The 17,570-nt window shown below is 39.7% G+C and overlaps 1 protein-coding gene across 1 annotated transcript in view; it reads left to right on the top strand.

Annotated features, from left to right (window-relative positions):
* KCNK2 (potassium two pore domain channel subfamily K member 2) overlaps positions 1–17,570 on the top strand; it is a 99,806-nt gene that overhangs the window by 62,469 nt on the left and 19,767 nt on the right. The window contains exons 4-5 of the mRNA XM_005143876.3: positions 10,796–10,956; positions 14,160–14,346. Of these exons, the coding sequence (XP_005143933.1) occupies positions 10,796–10,956; positions 14,160–14,346 (348 nt within the window). The remainder of the gene's footprint in view (positions 1–10,795; positions 10,957–14,159; positions 14,347–17,570) is intronic.

Here is a 17,570-nt window from a genome sequence, read left to right as displayed (position 1 = left end):
TTTCTTTCTAAAAGATTCCTTTTACTTTGTGAAAGAAAAAGAAATCACAGCCCATGTTGTTCAGAGAGGCATAAAGGAAATGGTTGCTCACGATTTTGCTACTTGCTGAAATCCTCTCCACTGTAAATCACATTGGCTTCTTTCAGAAGCAAAACTGGGGAGGTAAACCCAAAAGCACAAAGTGTGGAATGAATTTTGCACTGCCTGACAATTATCTTTTTAATGGCTTTAATATATGTACAGAGACAGCTTTATATCCCATTATTGCTCAGTTAGGAACCTTTGGTGAGAATCACGAACTTATCTTTATAAAATACTTGATTCTATACTTCTATAGAGGTCTTTAGACTGTTCTCTTTACCAAGGAATCAGGTGAGAATCTCCAGAGTGATAGCTCTGAGTGGCTTGGGTGAGGACATGGAGTTGTGCTGAGGATTGGGAGGATGCTGTTGATATAGAGAGTGCTCATCTTCCTCTGCCTTCTACTGAAGCACTCACTGCAGAGGAAAACCCCACACACCTGCATAGGCTTAAGCCCCTAAAGATTGAAAACTGGAAGCAAAAATGAATTCTTGCACCTCTGAAGGTTTTTAAATAGTTTTTGCAGTTTTGTAATTCCACTTTCTTCCATTGCTTTGGATAATGACATTATAACAAGAGATTTATTGCTATATAATGTGAAATTCTGGGATATTAAGGAGCTGGTGACAGCATGATTTCCAGGATTGATTTCTGCCACATCACAACCGTGCTGAAAATCAACTGAAAAACCTGTTAAGACTTTCATTTTCAGTAGGATATACGCTTGTTCATCTTTGCAGGTATATATGCTGGCAGAATGAGTGTGCTTTTAGATATTTAAATGTAACCTGAATAGAGATAAATTGAAACATTTTCGAAGTTAAGCATGTTACTCGCTTTGCTGAATCAGGAATAAGCTAGAAGCTAAAATGTGGAGTCAGGAGTTATTTGTGCATAGTGGTTCATTTTTTGTGTTTATAAGATTCTGTGTTAGCCCTAATTGTAAAGGTTGCTCCAAGGGGGAAGAAAAGAGGAATAGGGGAAACAACCTCACACTTTCAGATACTTGGTGTTGAATCTCACTGGCAAAACCATCTCATTTTCTTCTTTAAGAAAATAATGTTATGAATGAAAATCTTCAGAGCTGTTTCTTTTAGAAGCTTGGTAGTGTTCTAATCTTGACTCTTTTGATGAAGCTGTTTCTTAACATTCTGGTATAGATTAGGACTCACTGCATCAAGAGGCATTTTTATTAGTAATAACATACTCAGCTATTTCACATCATGTGCAAAATAACGTGTGTGTATATATACATATTTTCTCTTGAAAGAGCTTCCTTCCTACCAGTCTTACTAAGATTAAGAATTGTGTGCTTATATGGGCAAAGGAGAAGTTTGTCTTTCACGGCAGTCTCCTGGACTGCTGTCTCTCATGCAGAATTTCTCTGCTTATTTCTGATTCAGGGTAAATGATCTGAATATATTGGATGCGTATGTGTAGTTTGTAATTAAAAATAGATATGGAACACAAGCAAAACTGAGGCCAAATATTTGCATTTTTGAACACTGACCTGGTGAAAGGTCTCTTCAAGTGGAATAGGGTGTGTGAAGAAAAGCTTAAAGCCACAAAGAAAGCTCTGGCTTACCTAATGTGCCATGATACACTCATGGAATGATTTGGGTTGGAAGGGAACTTAAAGCTCATCCACCTCTAATCCCCTGCCACAGGCAGGGACACCTTCCACTAGACTGGGTTGTTTCAAGCTGCATCCAACCTGGCCTTGAACACTGCCAGGGATGGGGTTTCTCTGGGCACCCTGTGCCAGCGCCTCAGCACCCTCACAGGGAAGAATTTCTTCCTAATGTCTAATCTCAGCCTCCCCTCTGGCAGGTTGAAGCCATTCCCCTTGGCCTGTCCCTACAGGCACTTGTCCCAAGCCCCTCTCCAGGTTTCCTGTATCCCCTTTAGGAACTGAAACTGCTCTAAGGTCTCTCCAGAGGCTTCTGTTCTCCAGGCTAAACAAGCCCAGCTCTCTCAGGCTGACTGCAGAGCAGAGATGCTCTATCATACCTGCGTTCATTTTTGCCAGTTGCATCAGCTTAACATGATGTGATTCTGCTGATTGCAGGACTTTGGGATTTTTAGTTTTGAATCTGTAACTTCACTGAAACCAGGCTGCATTGACAGAGCACCTGTGCTGGCACAGTGCACTTTTCATGAGAAACTGGATGTCCTCACCTCTGGGAATAACATTGCTCCTCAGGAGGAAAGGCAAATGCTGGTGACTTGACATTTCAGCTGTTCACGTATCATTTGTTGCTGTAAATCCACCAGTCTTAATTTGCTAACCCTTTTGTTTTGCTAACAAAGACACATGTACAGACAGGGTAGTTTTTAACTCTGCTGGAAAGCATATGGACTGCTTTGTATTTGGGATAGAGAGGCCAGGAAGAGCTTGCCTTACCCAGCACCAAGAATTGCTTTACTTGTAGATAAAAAATGAAACCTGTTTCAATTACCTATAGGGAATAAAAAGGAAAGGTAATAAAAGAAAGCCTCCAGACTCGGGGGTTGGGAGGGAGGTGGGCAGGAATCTGATGTCCATTGAGGCTGCAGCATCAGAAAAAATTGTTCATAGATTGTTTTTGTCAGTACATCTAAAATTGGCATTTCTTGTTTTTCTGTGGATCACTTGGATCTTAGAAAAGCTTGGGTTAGAAGGGACTTTCAAAGCTCATCTAGTCTAAGCCCCTGCAATGAGTAGGGGCATCAACTAGATCAGATTGCCCAGAACCACATCCAGCTTGTCCTTGAATGTCTCTAGGGATGATGCATCCACCAGTTCTCTGGGCAGCCTGTGCCAGTGTTTCACCATCCTCATCATAAAGAATTTTTCCTTACATCCAGCCTGAACCTCTCCCCTCTTTTAGTTTAAAATCATCACCCCTCATCCTGTCGCAACAGGCCATTCTAAAGAGTATCTCCCATCTTTCTTATATGCCCCTTTTAAGAACTGAAAGGCCGCAATAATGTCCTCCTGGAGTCATCTCTTCTCCAGGCTGAAGAACTCTCTCAGCTGTTTCTCCTAGCAGAGGTGTTCCATCCCTCTAATCATTTTTGTGGCCTTCTCTGTACCCTCTCCAACAGTCTTTCTTGTACTGAGGACTTCAGAGTCAGATGCAGGACTGCAGGTGAGGTCTCATAAAAGCAGAGTAGAGGGGCAGAATATCCCCTCCCTTGACCTGCTGATCCTTTGGATGCAGCCCAAGATACAACTTGCCTTCTGGCCTGCAAGCAGACACTGATGGCTTACGTCCAATCCTTCATCCACCAGTACCCCCAAGCCCTTCTCTTTATGGCTACTCTCAATCCCTTCATCCCCCAACCTGGATTGATACTGAAGGCTGCCTCAACCCAGGTACAGGACTTTGCACTTGGCTTTGTACACTATTCATTACTTCTGGTGCAGAACAAGTGTCAATTTGTCACATTTGGTAGGTGTTTACACATGGTAAGAATATGTGGGTAGTAAAAGTTTTGTTATATTGCGGACTATTAACTTTATACTTGGATGTACATTATGTTTTTGCTGGCTGTGTTAGCCAGGCATCTTGCTCCCATGGAGCAATCTCACTTAAAGGAAAAAAGAAAGTGGGAGTTTGGGGATTTTGGTGCTGATTCAGTTTTACTAGAATAAGACTTAGAGGTAAACTGGATACAAGCAATAACAACAGAAAGAAGTAATTGAACAAGGGGTATAAGTCCTACTGCTGATGAGAAGTAGATACTCGTCACTGAGCCAAGTGGCAACTGAATGAAATGAGGAACCTGTACTGGGAGGCAGAGCTATCTGAATTAATGTTTCAACTTTTAAAGTCTTTTAACAGCTGTTACCCAGTTTCTTGAGAGATTGCCTTAGCAACTGAAAGCGAGTTGCTGAATACTGCGACAGCCTCTATATCCATACAGAGACTTTCCTTACAATGCTCCTTCACCTCTCCAGCACAGCACTTTGACTTGAAGGCAACTTAGGTGTTATGAATATTTATAGCCTGTTCTTTTAAAAGATGTTTTATTGATTTTTGACTACTGCTCCCACAGAACTCGGGTGAAAAGAAACCACTGAAAAGAGATCAGCCTTTGTCTCATCAGTTCTTGAATATCCCACGTTTTATTAATGTCAGTCTAGGTTTCCTTGTTATTATTCATAGCTGGAAAAAGAAAATTATTGGAAATTAAGAGGGTTTTTGAATAAATTTTTGTTCAGGCTTGAACCAGAACATTATAACCTTCAAAATAATATCTTGACATTGCTGGGACACAGAATTAAGAGTTAGTGCTGAAAATCAGAATTCTGTATGTTAGATTCAAGATAATACCAAAGGGAGTGCTGTGCCAAGTGATGATATTAAATAAACAGCAGTAGAATCATAAAATAGTAAGTGTTGGAAAGGACTTTAAAATCCTTTAGCTCCTGCCATGGCACTACACCATGTCACTCAGGACTCCATCAGCCTGGCTTTGAGCACTGCCAGGGATGGAGCATTTACCACTTCCTTGGACAACCTGTTCCAGTGCCTCACCAACTTCTCCTTATATTTGACCTAAACTTCCCCTGTTTAGGTTTGAATCCATCACCCCTTTCCCTATCACTACAGTCCCTAGTGAAGAATCCCAAAGGAAGTCATTGAGAACCTCAGCCTTCTCTGAATCCAGGGTGGCCAGTTCTCCTTAAAGCTTCTGGAGAGGGCCCACATTGTCCCTAGTCTCTTTCATCTGTTATGTACCTGTAGAAGCCCTTCCTGTTATCTTTCACATTCCTTGCCAGATTTAATTCTGACTGGCCCTTAGCTTCCCATACAACATCCCTGTATTCTTCCCAGGCTGCCTGTCCTTGTTTCCACCTTTTAAGCTTATTTTTTCCCCCTCTAAGTTTCCTCAGCAGCTCCTTATCCATCCAAGGAGGTCTCCTGGCCCTCCTGCTGCACTTACTTCTAGTTGGGATGCAACTCTCCTGAGTTGTAGCAGGTGATCCTTGAATATCAATCAACAGTCTTGAGACCCCTGCCCTCTAGGGCTGTATCCCATGGAACCTTACTAAGCAGGTTCCTGAAGAGGGCAAAGTCTGTTCTGGTGAAGTCCAGGGCAGTGAGCTTGCTGCACTCTCTTCTCACTGTCCTCAGGATCTTGAACTTGACCATCTCATGATTGCTCCAACCAAGGCTGCCCTGGAGCATCACATTTCCAACCAGCCCTTCCCTGTTGGTGAGCAAGAGGTCAAGCGTGGCACCTCTCCTTGTCAGCTCCTCTGTTACTTGCAAGAGGAAGTTGTCTTCCACACAATTGAGGAACCTCCTGGATTGCTTGTTCTGGGCTGTACCATCCCTCCAATCAGGGATCAGGAATCAGGGTGGTTGAAGTCCCCCATGAGGACAAGGGCCTGCGAGTGTGAGGCTGCTCCCATCTTTCTATAGTGAATGAACACAAGCATGCATGTTTTAGTATTTCTGCACTGTATGCCAATTTCCCATAGCCAGTATGGGTACATATGCTCCTATTTTGTTTAATGATTACATACAGACCATTATTTATGCTAAAAGGGGTATTTGTCTATGAATATGTGTGTATTTTTACTTTGGCACTAATGGGCAGGCATGTCTATAAATGCTGATCTCCTGACCTGAAGTGGCAATCCAAAGGGAACAACCATCTTAACTACTAGAAATTCAGGAAGGTACCTTTCATAAAGATTTCATCAGATAGTTCCACGAGGCCTGGGAAAAGCATATTTTGATCTCTTAGAAATCCATTTCACGTTCAGTATCAAAACACATGTATTCTCTTTGAGAGGGTAGTCACTGTAATTGAGCTGCCCAGTCAGGGTGGATGTGAACCTGCGGTAGTGCTGTCGCCTGTTACGCACAGCATCCGGTGGCTGAAGCCAAGGGCATGGAGCTGTTTCACCCAGCTCTGGCCTCATGTGATTCAGCAGCCGGGAGCTGAGCCTTTCCTCTGAGCCTCTACAATCTTAGTATCAAGTTTCTCTAATCCATTTTCATGTAATTAAGGCTGTGCTTGTTCACCAAATTATTCATCTTTCAGTATTGAACTGTTTCATCAATTGACCACATATCCAACACTACAGCCAGGAGCAGTTTCTCATATCTCAAACTATGTTCTGCTATAATTTTCATGTTGTTTGCTGTCTGATGAATGATGTCTTGTGTAATCTGAAGCATGTCAAAAACAATGGGAAAACATTTACTGGTATTTGAATTTACATTTTCTTGTTTGGAAAGCAAATGCTTCAAACCTTCCCCAGACCTTTCAATCCCACTCAAGCTATTTGATATAAATGAATCATAAGTGGTGACACTCTCTTTTCCAGTCAATTTTGCAAGTAAAATTTAGTCTTAGGACTCTCAAAAGCACATATAATGTCTCACATGAGAAATGCTTAACTGTAGCCAGCTTGTTTCAGCAGATGCCCTGCTTTGTCTAGGAATTCTGTGTGAAAAACATTGATTTGAGTGTTTATTCTTCAAACTCCACTTTGAAAGTGTGGATCTAAAAGACCTTTCTGAAAGACTGAGATACTGGTTAACTAAAAAGCAAAGGGATCTTTTTCTCTGCTTAAAACAGAGATTTTCTTAATCATTAAGCTTCCTTTTAATGAAGGTTTGAATGCAATAGAACCTCATCTGAACAGGCATGTCTTTTCAATTGCAGGAAAATTTCTAGCATTACAAACTTTTCCACATTTGCAATAGAACCTATTGTTTGTCATGGACATGCATCCCCCTCCCCACTGAAACTTCAAACATATGTTGTTTTGCTCAAAAGCAATACTATGTGTGTGGTTATAAAAGTTACTTAATTTCTACTTGATAGCAAATCCACTTCAAATGAGTAAGTTACACTTTCATTCTCCAATCTGTCAGCAAAGAGGACATGAAAATGAAACAAAATAATCCTATACACTATTATTTTCTGGTTCGTATGTGTGGTTTTGTTTGGTTGTTTTCCTCTATTGCTGACCAAAGGGACTGAGCTTCTCTTTGTATCCAATTTTCATCTTGAAGGCTCTAAGGGTTCTGGACACGAAACCATGCAATATGTTATTTTGTCCAATGGAACAATTAGTTACAATCTACCTAAAACCTGCCTTTTATTCTTAATTCACTCAGGGGTTACTGCAAACTGCTTCCAAAACGTATTTCTTGTTCACAGCTGCTGTCAGAGACAATGTGTTTTGAATGCACAAAGTCCTTTGGGCAGTAAAGGCTGATAAGCACTTAACAGGACATGAAAGGGATTTGGTGGCACTAGGAGCTAAATCATGCTCCTGGTAATAAAAGTGAAGTGGGGAAGGCACTTTGGAGAAGTACAGGCAGAAAGTGGCCTTGGGTGAAACTGATCTCATTGTGCAAATTAGGTTTCATGCTTTTCATAGCAGATAGCACTGGTTTTAAAGTTATAAGAGATAACTTTTTTGAGGGAAATTTGCTGAGAAATTTAGCAAGTTTAAATATAGTACTTTCTTCATGTCCACGTTCAGAACCAGGCATATTGGTTGTAATGAAGAACCAACTGGTTCTATCCCGTTAGCAGAAATAGAGGGAAAGAAACATTGCATGGGACTAGAAGGTGTGAAGAGTACTGGAGGTACTGAGGCTGCCTGTACAATTAGTGCACACCATCCCCTCTAGGCAAGCAGCTCAGAGGGAGGCAAGAGCAATAGAGCGCATGGTGTGATGGAGCTGATGCCTTCAGGGCTTCTCAGTGAGCAGGACTGTCATAGCCAGACTTTATGCCACCCTCTGGAGGAGAAGTGGGAACTCTGAAGTGAATGTGCCAGGGAGCTGTGTGGTTTGCAGGGATAGGTGGTGGCATTCCTGTGGCCATGTGCTCCTCTCCAAACACAGTGCCCGAAACAAAGTTTTCCTTGGGTTAAAATTAGAATTCCTCTATTTTTTTCACCATTTTTTTTAAAAAAGAAAGCAGTGATACTGTCCTGAGATAAAACCCTCAGCAATTACATCAACCATATGAAATAAAAATGTTTCCTCTCCCATTGCATACATGATGGATTAGCTTTTCACCGGAGAAACCAAGATTAGGATGTAAGGACAGTCTGTGTAACTTGGGAAGTAGGCTGTGGTGTACAGCAGCAGACTGTTATAAAACATGACACTGTAGGAAGTATGACTAATGTGTGATGGAAGGCCCTTGGTAGATCAGTTCACTTAAGTACATGTCCTGTTATGAGAGTGCCTTGGTTTGTTACGTGCAATGAGCATCTGGACAGAGAGAAGCCTGCTGGAGAAGGATTATTTTATCCAGTGATGTGTTGGATCTTTCTGTAAATTACAATTAATAATACAAAACCTTAGTTCCTTATGGAAGAGAATTCTTCATTTTTCAGGCTGGAAAGCAAGAATTTGTGAGTGTAGAAGTAAGGTACCACCCTTTCCCTGAGCCAAGATGCGACTGATTTAGGGAGGAGAATATATAGAGCTGAACATGAACTTCATGTCCTCATAGCAATCAGCAGCAGATGAGAAGTATGTTGCAGCAGCAGTTGTCTCTGTAATAGCTGTGGGATGCATGGAGAATGCCAATTTACTTTATGAAGCTAACTGGGCAAAACTGCCTGCTTGGCTTGGGCTTCATGTGTTTTGTCACCATTAAGAGGCACTACTTTGAAGTGAATACAGTTAAACAACAAAAAGAAAAGAGGGGGGAGAGCAATTCCCAAATCCCTTAGTCTGAGTTTTATAAATCTGGTGTTTCCAGACCCCTGATTCTAAATTGCATTAGGACCCCTCAGGAATTACACCCTGGAACTACTCAAGCTCCTGCTGATGCATAAATAGGCATGTTTATGTAAACAGAGGAGCTTGTATCTGTTTGTCTCTTTTTGGTTGGTGATGAGCTAATTTTATTTGAAAACTCAAGGGTCTTTTCTGCTTGGTGCATAAAGGGACAGAGAAAACTCAGTGGGGGGAAATTCCTGAATTATAATGGTCAGTAATTTTAGGCCTGGGTTAGAGAAGGATGCTAGGTTGGGCTAAAGACACTGACATTTTGCCAGTTGCCAGAGTCAGGCTTGCTTTTTGTTGTCTTAGGGCAGGGAAAACTTCAATTTGGAGGACTCCACAACCTGTAACTGATGATATTTCCTCTAATGTTGTTCTTTGTGTTTATTTTGTCGGTGTTCATTAGTCATTATTTGGGAAAAATGAATATCCACTTTTTTAGGTTTTGTAATCCAACTGAACTCTATCAACATTGCATTGATTGTTTAAACAACTGTTACCTGGAAACTGATGTTGAGGCAAAAGATACAGGAGTAAAATATACTCTCAATGTGATTTGTTTTTATTTTAATGCAATTGAGTGAGGAGAAGCTTCTGTCTCCTCTGTACTGAAAGGAAGAAGGAGTATTGAAAACAAGGCTTTGATGTATTTTACCTACAGGATAGTAGAACCAAAAATTGAGATAGTAGGTTTCAGAAGGAAAATCTATGTTAAACCAGCATGTTCAAAATAGTTTAATACAAATACTGATAAATACCTAAGATCTTCATTAAATGTGCTTTACATTGTAGAAGCTTACAGTCACATTGTGCAAAAATACTCAGGTATTTTAATAAGAAAATGACATTGCAAGCTCTCAATGGAGATGATAAAAATTGTCCATTGGCTTTTTCACAGGAAAACTTGGTTTTCATTGAATGATTTTTGTGTAAATGAAAAGCACCTCATGCAAAATTTAAGACACCAAACCAAATTTCTCCATTATTTGCTAAAATATTTTGCTTTTCATGTGCAGTTCTTTTTCTACTCGGAAAGCTTTTGTTTAATTTCTCTATGGAAAAGAACCCTTTTCCTGACAAGCTCTCCATCTGACTGCCTTTTGTTGTGCAGAAAAGTGAAACAGTGTCAAAATTGCTGGTGTGTTACTGCTGATGCTCCCTCAAAGCACAAGTGATCCTTTGCAGGAGGAAAACTTTGGAATTAACATGGAGCAGTGATGCTCATGAAATTTGTAGGGTTTTACCTGTGTAACCTTGGTAAAATCATTACTATACCCATCCTGGGAGATGTGTTTCACGAATGCTGAGGGCTGTGTTCTTTGTATTTCAGTGTCTCCATCTTAAATGGATCAGCAACAACTGAGTTATCACAGGTATATCAAGCCAGTGAATGTAAAATGGTTTTACACTTTCAAATGGACAGAGCTGTAAGCTGTTTCTCTAAGCTTTGTCTGGGACACTGGAAGAATCAAAGCCTTTAATAATGAGGACTGAGCAGTCCTGCTTAGCCTAGAAATCCCTGTTATGAGGGTTTTTTTCAGGCAGCTTCTCTTTGAAACAGAGCACTTCTGAAGGAAAATTGTATCTTGTTTACCAGTGCTGAAACCTTCCAATTACAAGTCCAGTAACAGATATCTCCAGGAAGCAGAGGCTAAGGCAGAGCTTAACCAATTGGTATCAACTACATGTAGTAGATTAGAAAAGCTGTCATTTATTAAACAAAACTCCATGAGTTCTCTACAGTACACAAAATACAAGTTGGTGAATTGTGCAGCAGTTTAATTTTAGCTCAGAGAGGACTGTACACTTTGGTTTCCTTTTTCACAATGTTTGCTGTGCCATACAGTTAACCTAATAGGACCTATTTTTTAACACTTATGTTCCCTACAGAGCATTTAAAATGTGTAATGTAATATATGTAACTTGTTAAACATCTTAAGTTGTTTGTAATTTAGGCTTTGGAAACATCTCCCCATGCACACAAGGTGGAAAGATATTCTGTATCATCTATGCCTTACTGGGAATTCCTCTGTTCGGGTTTCTGTTGGCTGGTGTTGGAGATCAACTAGGGACAATCTTTGGAAAAGGAATTGCCAAAGTAGAAGACACGTTTGTTGTGAGTATGCTGCCTGCCTCATTTGTTCTTCATGCTGCTTGTTGTTCTGAAGTTAACAAGTGAAATTAGAAGTATGAAAGCCAGGGTATAGCTGCTCATTGTGACCAGATGCATAGTAAAAGGTAGGAAGAACTTTGCAAAGTCTGAACATGCTACTGAATATCTCTGGGAGTTGGATGAAGCCAAACATTTTCTACAAGAAGTGTGGTTGGGAAGAGGAAGAAGATCCAAAATGCTTTGTTTGGTTTGCCCTTATAGAACTCCTAAGTTTGCTGTAGTTCTTGCCTTGAAAGGTTTTCATGTAAGTCAATAGGAAATCGATGACTCAGGGAGATGGAAAACAGGAACTGTAGGAGTAATGTGGATATTGTTTCCTTAATTCACAGAAGATATTTGGTGTTTGAGTCTAAAATCACAGACCTTAAAATCTCAGATGCCATCACACTTAAGGAAGGCAGGCACCTACATTTTGGGATTTACAGGTTGTAGGTGACTAAACCTTTGGGCATTCACAGAAGCAGGACAGCCTAAGTGGAACAGAGCATGTTGGTGCCTCCCTGTGTGCTCTCCTCACTAGGCTGTAGGATACTCTACAGTTTAAGGTGTTTTCAGCCTCTGCTGCTGAATTGCTTAACACAGCCTAGAGGTTCATGCTAATGTTTAATTATTCATGCAAAATGGCACAGCTTCAGTAGAGGCAGAGACTTGTCAAACAGACCAGAAGCTAGTGCAGATATTGATAAATCTCAGCCATAGCCTAACAATCTTTAAATGCCTTGAATTCTAGCAGAGGAACTTAATTTACTCAGTCTGTTTCACACACAGAAAAGTTTATTAAAGTTGTATTTTACTAATGCAGTTATTAAAAATGTATTTACTGAGATTTTTGAAGCATAGAATATATGGCATAACGAAACTTAATAAAATTAATTATTTAGGTGTTTTATTACCTTCAATAAAATGTTGTAGGTTTAACGGTTACCTAATGTTCAAAAGGCATATGAAATACTATTTGTCTTTTGATATGTAGAATGTGTCATACCCAGTGAATACTTAAGAAGCAGCCTGACTTTGTAGCGGTTTGCATCAGCATTGCAAGTGTTAGAAGGGTTGGTTTTCTGCAACAAGCCCTAATCTTGCATGCAGGACACCTTTACTATATAGAGAACATCTGCCATGGCTTCATTTTTGAAGCAAAGCAAACTGGGGCTGTGCTGGGTAGATGTATGCAATAGGTAAACAAAAGCTTGAAAGGTATTTTTGACTTTGAAACATCAATACAAGTCCAGACATGGTACCAGTGAATAATACCCATTTCCAATGAGATTTGTCTAAAAAAAGCAAGAACATTCCATAAGAACATTTTATTTTTGTCCTTTCTCATTTTTATAACTGCATTTTATTTTTTTTGCTGAAAAGTACAAAAGATTTGAGACCAATTCATGTCTCTTTGCCTGTTTCTCATAGGGATAATTGTTTTTCTTGTTTTCATAATGGATGTATCCCTACAACAAGAATGCCTCAAGATAAAAAGCAGCATCTTGCACACCTCTTGGCAATATCTGAATGAGAACACTGATCTATATGTTGCAGTCAGGAAGTCTCTCTTATTCTCTTTACTAGTTCCCCAAAAGAACTAATAGAGATGCTAATGGGTCAGAGCAGGGAATTTCATGTTGCCATAACCCAAACTACTACTGTGTTTTGGGTTAAAGAGCTGGACCTTGGTCATGGTGACTGTGAAAATTAGTTTCCATTGACACTAAACTTAAATACAAGAAAATATATGTTGTGAACAGTCTGATTTCATTCTTGGTCTCCTTTTGTGGAAGTTTCCAGTGTTGTGTGTTCCTTTGCTTCTTTTAAATTGAATCAACATGCTTTGGATGGATGGAATACTCTTTGACTTCAGGGGCTGTCAAATGGGACTCTGCAGTGGTCTGTTCTAGCTTTTGTACAGTTTAAAAGAGAAGTCATTAATAGCTTACACAACAGATAAAGGATTTGGCTTACTAAATCTCCAGGTAATCTGTAGGTGGGGACAGAACTAACAGCTGAAAGGCAAAATCAGGATTCAAAATGATCTTGGCAAGTTTAAAGAGCAGCCTGAATGTACAGGATTCAATTAAAGGAGGACAAATTCAGGTGAAGGAATAAGAAAACATGCAATTTCATTTCAGGGAACCCTTGCCAGGGGTTTAGACTGGATGATCTCCAGAGGTCCCTCCCAATGCTAATGATTCTGTGAAATGTTCTGAGGACTGGGGGCTCATATGCTAACATGGGTTAATGTTGTACTGCTGTGAAATGATGATGCTTCATAGCTAGAAGTATAAATACGAGTGTAAATAAATAGGCAAGAGGAATGGGTTTATATCTAGCTTTGAGTACAACACATAATGAAACATGGATTGTTTTGCTGGAGTCAACAAATAGCAACAAGAATAGATGGGTGATGAAAGACTGAAATAAATGCATGCATTTGGGCTATAGAATATATGATTGAAAGAAAGCACCTGTAGAAGTTTGCTGGAAAGAATAAAGCAGCAATTACTCTGATTGCCTTGGGTAAGACCATAAATATTAGGCTTAAAATGAAGGAAATGAGATGCAGTGCAAGCATTAGGAAGACAGTTGAGCATGATTGGTTGTTGCCTGGCCACTAGTGTGTCTACAGTGCCTTAGGTGGGCTTTGTTCTGTCTTGGAGCGAGTTTGGAATAGGTGATCCCACTCTATTTTCTGTGGTTCTGTTTAGCTAATTACTAGATTAGAGAGAACTGTGCAGTTAAAAATTACTGGGTTTATTCTGTTATTTGTGGATGCACAAAGGTAGAGATATTGTAGGTGCAAGCACTACCTGGAGCTCACTCAAATATCTGTCCCCCTCTCAAAACTTCGGCATGATCTGCTGCTAACATTAATGAATGCAACACATGTAACTTGGCCAGATCACAAATGTGGCCACAATAAAGAGTCCAGCCCTGCTCTGCATTTCCCAATGCGAATGATTCCTAAGATAGTCATGTTTGCTTTGAAAACCCTGTCAAAATAAACCCCTACTTGATTTCCTTATTTGTTTGAGAACTAGAATGCACTGCACTTGAGCAGCCAGTGCTCATTGTAGGTGATTGATTGGTGCTGATGTACTGTAGTTCAGTTTTACTAACGATGGGTTTCTTCTTTTTTCCCCTTCCCTTTCCAGAAATGGAATGTGAGTCAGACAAAGATTCGCATAATTTCAACAATAATATTCATACTGTTTGGCTGTGTGCTGTTTGTTGCTCTTCCTGCAGTTATATTCAAGCACATAGAAGGCTGGAGCACACTAGATGCAATTTACTTTGTGGTTATCACTTTAACTACCATTGGATTTGGTGACTATGTTGCAGGTAAGATTTCCTTGTAACTCTTGATAATATTTTGCAGTTATGTTCTGCTTTGTTGTATTATTTTGGGGCAGATGCATCTCCCAGTTTTACCCTTTATCATTCCTGTCTCAGGGCACCTTAAAAGATATGGCAGGATAGAGACAGGAGATGCCTGTTTCTGCATGATCTTTTATTGTGTAGTTAAAAGATGGTGAACTTGATTTTTAGGAGGGTTTTTTTGTTCTTACAAGCTGAGTGCAAGGATTAATAAAGTATTTTAGTCTGCTGAATATATTTTTTCCAGCTGGAGTTGCTTAAAATACCTTGCCCTGTGATGTTATGCATCAGAGGTTTTGTGTGCATCTCTTACTTTCAAAGTGCTCTTCCAGCGCTCTGTTTCTGCCATTGAGATGTCTCTATTGCTGTTGCATCCTGCTTCTGTGTTTTCTTTCTTTTGGTTTTTATGTGCATGCTTGACCATATGTGTTTTGTAATCTAAGAAGGTTTAGCATAACCCGCAGATAATGTGTCCAGCTTCCATGATTCTATTAACTCAGGTGGGATTGGTTGCAAATAACTGTGACAAACTGAGTTGAAAATGCTTGGGTCAGTTCTTTGCATCAACTTGTTTCTTGAAAAGGTGTTTAGAGGTCTTAGATCACTTTTCACAATGGGGTTAAGTATGTTGTGTGTGTTAATCCAAGTCATTGATGTGTTGAGGTGAGCATTATGCTTTGAGTCTGAGACTTGCTTTCTTCAGTCTGATGTCTTGCATCTCCTGATGCAGCACCATCATCTCCCTCTCATGAGATTTCACTCTCCCACCTCTGAACACTGCAAGGTAGAAGTAGCTGAGAAAGACAGCAGTGCTGGGCTGCTGTTAGTGAGCTGTTCTGCTGGAGGAAGTGCTCCTAGTAGACATCCTCTTGGTGTTGGCTCTTCTCATGTCCCACCTCACCTGTAGCTATTGTGTGAGTCCAAGTGCACCAAGGTGAGGGTCTCATGTTGTGTAGCTCCTCCTAATGATTTGAGTGCTTGCCTGAAGTTTGCCTTGATGGCAGGAATGTGACTGGTCTTGTTGCTGATGATGTGGTCTGAACTGTTTGGCATATTCATAAATGACCTGGGTAAAATGAGAGGAAATGAAGTTTGTGTTGAAGTTACTAAGTTATGCAACCTGTTTAAAAATGAAAGGGGACATGAGAAGTTGCCAAAGAGTTTGACAAATTACAGAACTGGGCTGTAAAATGGCAATTAAACGTGTTTGGACCTTTACACAGGTTTTTTATGATGTTTTCATACTTTAAATGTGTCTCACTGATTTCTTCCTTCTCCTTTCCCATTATTCTTCTTATTCTTTCGTATTTTTATATTGTGAGGCATTTGTGATTCTGGTAAGATTCGCACTAGCACAGGATAAAAAATTTATGCTGTTTCCAAGTCCAGAGTCTGGGTGGTTTAGAGTTTCATTCCTGAGGGGTGCATGTATGTCAGGGAATAAAAATGATAGTGTATAAAGGTTATATTTACTGTAAAGCATTATGTGAAATGGCCCACTTGGCTCTAACCAGAACACTGAGTACATTGATCATTACTCTCATTATACATTTCCACAGAATTTTCTATTTGTAGACCACTTGATATCATAATTTGTTCCTACATCATGTCTGGGTTTGGGGTTTTTTTCACCTTTACTAGGAAATTCTTTCTACAGAATATTCTGGAATTACACTGTTCTATAGCCTTTTCTGGTTCACTTATATATATATATATTATTTATTTTAATCAAAGTTCCACTGTAAATGCATGATGTCGAAATGTCATTCGTGTTTCCTATTTTCTGTTAGAGTAGCATGCACAAGATGTATATTTGTACTCTAATATGTTATTGATTTGAAGTTTCTGGTGGGGGAATGAGACTTGCAGAGTTGATACTGAAGAGAACAGGGTTAAATGACTATCTATCTCCATCATAACTGGGAAATTAACACTGCCAGTTCATCAGAGATAAAGTTGACAATATTATAAGTGTGTGGACTAACATAATCATTTCATGGCAGATGACTTAGGATTTTCCAAAAGGTTTATTGGTTTTCTTGTTATTCCAGTAATAATTGTCTAGTTAAATAAAAGTTACAAAAAATGAGTATTCATTGACTGTGCTTTGACTGTCAGCTTCCACAATGCATCAATGTGCATAAATACTAAGGTGTTTGAGAAAAACTGATATTGCAAGTTCTCAATAGAGCTGATGAAATTTGTTTTAAGGGCTTAGGCATCCTTTTCACTCTTGAGGAAGTATGCAGAATCTTTTTCACACTGACAAAGTAGTAAGCTATGTTTATGATTTTTGTGTTTCCTTGTTTTTTCTCTTGGGCAAGCCATAACTTGGTCTAGACACATAACTTGGACATAGACACTAAGATTAGTGTGAGGATTCCCTGCCCATGGTAGGGGGATTGGAACTGGATGATCTTAAGATCCTTTCCAAACCAAACCATTCTATGATTCCATGATGATTCTATGATATTTTTGTGGTAGACTCCATCTAGAACTCTTTCCTTGGAGTTTAGGAAAGCTGAATGCCATAAACAGAGATAGAAACAAACATGTAGAGTTAAGGCATGTAATGCTGTAGGGGAGGTTGTCATGATAGAATATGGGTATTGTATCTGTAGTTGTGGCTGTAAAGCGTTGTGTTTGATTTTGGTTTGTCACAATGAGCCATGCAGCAGACAGAATGATGCTTCAGTCTGCTTAGTTCCTAGATGGCAATGCAGCTAGAGAAAAAGCTCACACTGGCATTGATTTATTCCCTTTTCAGATTCTTCCTGGACAGAAAGGCATATTTCTTAAATAATCAGGTGAAAATTGCCTTCTTACACTGAGGATTAGTCAAATCTCAAGCAGAGTGATGTACAGTACTAATACTCCATTTTGCAATTATAGCACGTGAACTCTCTTAGCAACAAAAATAAAATTGGCAATTCTTGCAGCATATTGATCCTCATGGGATATTTCATGATTATGTGCCAGTTCTGGCTCAAAGTTCCCTCAAAAATCCAAAATCCCTAAATATTTGAAAACTTCCACATATTCTGGTATGTGTTTTTTTCCCTGGGAACTGTCATCCCTGAGGAAAAAAACAAGTTTGCAAGCCCTATGTACAACTGTCACAGCTGTGATAACATATTTTCTTTCAAGCCCAGTACACTTCAGCTGAAGAGAAGCTCTGAGAACTTTTA

The sequence above is a fragment of the Melopsittacus undulatus genome, chromosome 3, assembly GCF_012275295.1.
Source record: "Melopsittacus undulatus isolate bMelUnd1 chromosome 3, bMelUnd1.mat.Z, whole genome shotgun sequence".
NCBI lineage: Eukaryota > Metazoa > Chordata > Aves > Psittaciformes > Psittaculidae > Melopsittacus > Melopsittacus undulatus.
Note: the sequence above shows the minus strand (reverse complement) of the source record. Positions and strands in the feature narration are given on the sequence as shown.